Source organism: Belonocnema kinseyi, chromosome 1, assembly GCF_010883055.1.
Source record: "Belonocnema kinseyi isolate 2016_QV_RU_SX_M_011 chromosome 1, B_treatae_v1, whole genome shotgun sequence".
Taxonomy (NCBI): Eukaryota; Metazoa; Arthropoda; class Insecta; order Hymenoptera; family Cynipidae; genus Belonocnema; species Belonocnema kinseyi.
In genome coordinates this window covers 10,030,392-10,034,231 of record NC_046657.1, presented here as the reverse complement: position 1 = coordinate 10,034,231, position 3,840 = coordinate 10,030,392, and the positions used below count along the sequence as shown (strand labels likewise).

Sequence of the window (3,840 nt, the reverse complement as noted above, 5' to 3'; positions counted from 1 at the left end):
CTGGTCTCATAATCTGCACTATATGGAAACTTTATTATAATAAATCTATATGATTATCAAACCCGTAAGAAAGATAATCCAAAAAAACCTCGCCAAAACTTACTTCATTTCTATTAATTAATATTTATCTACTTTCGCTCACAAAATTAATATAAAGAAAAATAACATTTCTAAAATGTCTCGAGAAAATTGAACCAAGTCAATTAAAATTAATTGCAGTCCAAAACACCAAACTCGTTTTATTCTCAAATATCCTTACTTCTTAAATAACTAAACTTACATATTTCATATTTATTTCACGTGGAATAAATAAATAGAATCTCAGCCTTTAAAATTCTTTCAAATTGATTCCAAGTACTCCAACCTAATTAACATTGAGCGAAACCTCAGAAACGAAATTTTTTTTCTGATCAAACAAAATAATTCCCACAATAAGAAGTACTTTTTACAACGTCTCAAAATTATCACAATTGAAGGGTATCGTTCCAAAGAGATATAAACGCCACTTTTTTTTTTTTTTCTTCCGAAAATGAGATTATTGGCTGAAAAGAAAAATCAGATAAATTCCAACACTCAGTTTTATTTTTCAACTGGAGCGCCACCCTTTTTAAGTTGTTTGGAAAATAAACTACACCAAGCAAATTATTTACCTCAAAATTATTCATCGAGTGCTCAATTATTTAATTTGATAATTAATCCGATGACGAAAAGCTATAAAGAGTGATTTTAATTACACTCTTCGTTATTATACATTATAGAAGCTGTTGCCAGATTAACTTCCGAATTTTCTCCAGTTAAATCAGGAAGTGAAAGAACGACAGGAATAACCTGGATTTTTCCCTCCTCGTCATGCTGTTCAATATGAACGACGGTTCCTGATTGGAGAATTTCGTTTGCCATTATTTCGTCCTCAATTATGTGTGTTGTCTCGATAGTTTCTGCATTTTCTGCTGTTACTTCTTCTGTATAAACCGCCGTATCTTCCATGCTCATCATCACCTCCGTCGCATCCGACGCTTCTCTCGAAGTTTCTTCGTAATCCTGCAGAACGAAAAAAAGAAAAAGTCTTCCCAATTTTCAAGTCTTTAAAAACAAATCACTCATTTTTTCAATTCAAATTTCATTAAGGATGTACACCAGGTATAATCAATTTCAAAAAATGCCTATTTTTAAAATGATTTATAAAATTGACAAAAGAAAAAAAAAAGATCTATCATTAATATCTGTAAATCTTGATGGAGAATTCTAAGCACACTTGAGAAAAAAATCATTGAGGTTCAAAGGGAAAAGTTACAATTTTTATTTAATCCTTATGATCAAGACCTCATTTTATTCTTTGAAGGATTCTCTACAATTCTATTTGGGTGTTGTTAATTAAAATGTTAACTATGATTGTTTATAACAATAATAATAGTATGATTTCTCAATTCATTTTTAAAAATAAAATAAAATACAAATTTAAAGAACCCTTTGAAGAATAAAATGAGGCCTTGATCATTATAATTAAATAAAAATGGCAACTTTTCCCTAAAGAGAAAGGAAAAACTGAACCTTTAAATAGCTACTGTTAAATAAACAATTTTAACCTCAATTAATTTTTTTATGTTTGCTTAGAAGCCTCCATAAAGATTTAACAGAAATTAATAATCGATTTTTTTTTGTTGATTTTATCAATCATTTTAAAGATAGGCAACTTTTGAGATTGATTGTATCCATTGTACATCCTTAAAATGTATCAAGAAAATCCGGGTGGCCCTCCGTTTTAATTGACGACATAAATTCCCGGCTTTTTCCCGGTTCGCAAACATTGTGCACGGTCAATGAAATTAAAAAAATGGAACACTAAAGCTAAAAAAATTTCCCCTTGAGGTAATAAGAACTGAGCTGCAAATGAAAGCACTCAAAATGGAACTGTTAAATTTTGAACTTTTAAAAAAGGTTGTATTCAAACGCTCAATAATTCACGCGTGTAAAATTCAAGGTACTTGCATTTTTCAATATAAAAAAATATAAATCCACGTTATCAATTTCAATGCTCTAAATTAAAAAATCAATCAATGAACTTTAAAATTTTCAAAATTATATAATTTTAAGGAATTTTTAGCTAGAAACATCAAATATTGAAAAATTGAAAAAATTTTAACTCAACAATTCTTAAATTAGAAATTCAATTATTTTCTTTTTAAATAGTTTAAACATCCAATTAATCTTTCTGGTAAAAAATTCGTCTTTTAGTTTGAGAATCCTTAAATTTTGTAAAAAAAATTTCTTTTTTAACAGTAAATTTATCTTTTGTATAAAAATTCTTATTTTTTGGTTACATATTCTTCTTTTTACTTGAAAATTTCTCAATTTTATTGCAACTTCGTCTTTTCTGTTAGTAAATAATTATTTTTGTTTCAAAATTCTTCTCTTTTAGTTGAAAAATCAACTTTTTGGTTGAGAATTTTGGAATTTTGTTAAAAATTCTTCATTTTTGGTAGTAAATTAATCCTTTTGTTCAAAAATTCGTCTTTTTGGTTGAGCATTCTTGAATTTTATAGAAAATTCTTCTTTTTTGGTAGTAAATTTATCTTTTGTATAAAAATTCTTATTTTTAGTTACATATTCTTCTTTTTACTTGAAACATTCTAAATTTTACTGCAACTTCGTCTTTTCTGGTAGAAAATAATTATTTTTGTTTAAAAATTCTTCTTTTAGTTGAAAAATCAACTTTTCGGTTGAGAATTTAGGAATTTTGTTAAAAATTCTTCATTTTTGGTAGTAAATTAATCTTTTTGTTTAAGAATTCTTATTTTTTCGTTAAAAATTCGTCTTTTTGGTTAAGAATTCTTGAATTTTATAGAAAATTTTTCTTTTTTGATATTAAATTTATCTTTTGTATAAAAAGGCTTATTTTTTAATTACATATTCTTCTTTTTACTTGAAAATTTCTAAATTTTATTGCAAACTTATCTTTTCTGGTAGTAAATAATTCTTTTTGTTTAAAAATTCTTCTCTTTTAGTTGAAAAATCAACTTTTTGGTTGAGAATTTTGGAATTTTGTTAAAAATTCTTCATTTTTGGTAGTAAATTAATCCTTGTGTTCAAAAATTCGTCTTTTTGGTTGAGCATTCCTGAATTTTATAGAAAATTCTTCTTTTTTGGTAGTACATTTATCTTTTGTATAAAAATTCTTATTTTTTAGTTACATATTCTTCTTTTTACTTGAAACATTCTAAATTTTACTGCAACTTCGTCTTTTCTGGTAGAAAATAATTATTTTTGTTTAAAAATTCTTCTTTTAGTTGAAAAATCAACTTTTCGGTTGAGAATTTAGGAATTTTGTTAAAAATTCTTCATTTTTGGTAGTAAATTAATCTTTTTGTTCAAGAATTCTTATTTTTTCGTTAAAAATTCGTCTTTTTGTTTAAGAATTCTTGAATTTTATAGAAAATTTTTCTTTTTTGATATTAAATTTATCTTTTGTATAAAAATTCTTATTTTTTAGTTACATATTCTTCTTTTTACTTGAAAATTTCTCAATTTTATTGCAACTTCGTCTTTTCTGGTAGTAAATAATTATTTTTGTTTAAAAATTCCTCTTTTAGTTGAAACATCAACTTTTTGGTTGAGAATTTTGGAATTTTGTTAAAAATTCTTCATTTTTGGTAGTAAATTAATCCTTGTGTTCAAAAATTCGTCTTTTTGGTTGAGCATTCTTGAATTTTATAGAAAATTCTTCTTTTTTGGTAGTAAATTTATCTTTTGTATAAAAATTCTTATTTTTTAGTTACATATTCTTCTTTTTACTTGAAACATTCTAAATTTTACTGCAACTTCGTCTTTTCTGGTAGAAAA

The 3,840-nt window shown here is 25.3% G+C and overlaps 1 protein-coding gene across 1 annotated transcript in view; it reads right to left on the bottom strand.

The window, feature by feature from the left end:
* Positions 1 to 215: 215 nt before the first annotated feature.
* The window catches only part of LOC117175085, a 34,198-nt gene continuing 30,573 nt past the window's right edge, over positions 216 to 3,840 (bottom strand). The window contains exon 5 of the mRNA XM_033364665.1: positions 216 to 1,041. Coding sequence (XP_033220556.1) covers positions 727 to 1,041 — 315 coding nt within the window. The 3' untranslated portion in view covers positions 216 to 726. The remainder of the gene's footprint in view (positions 1,042 to 3,840) is intronic.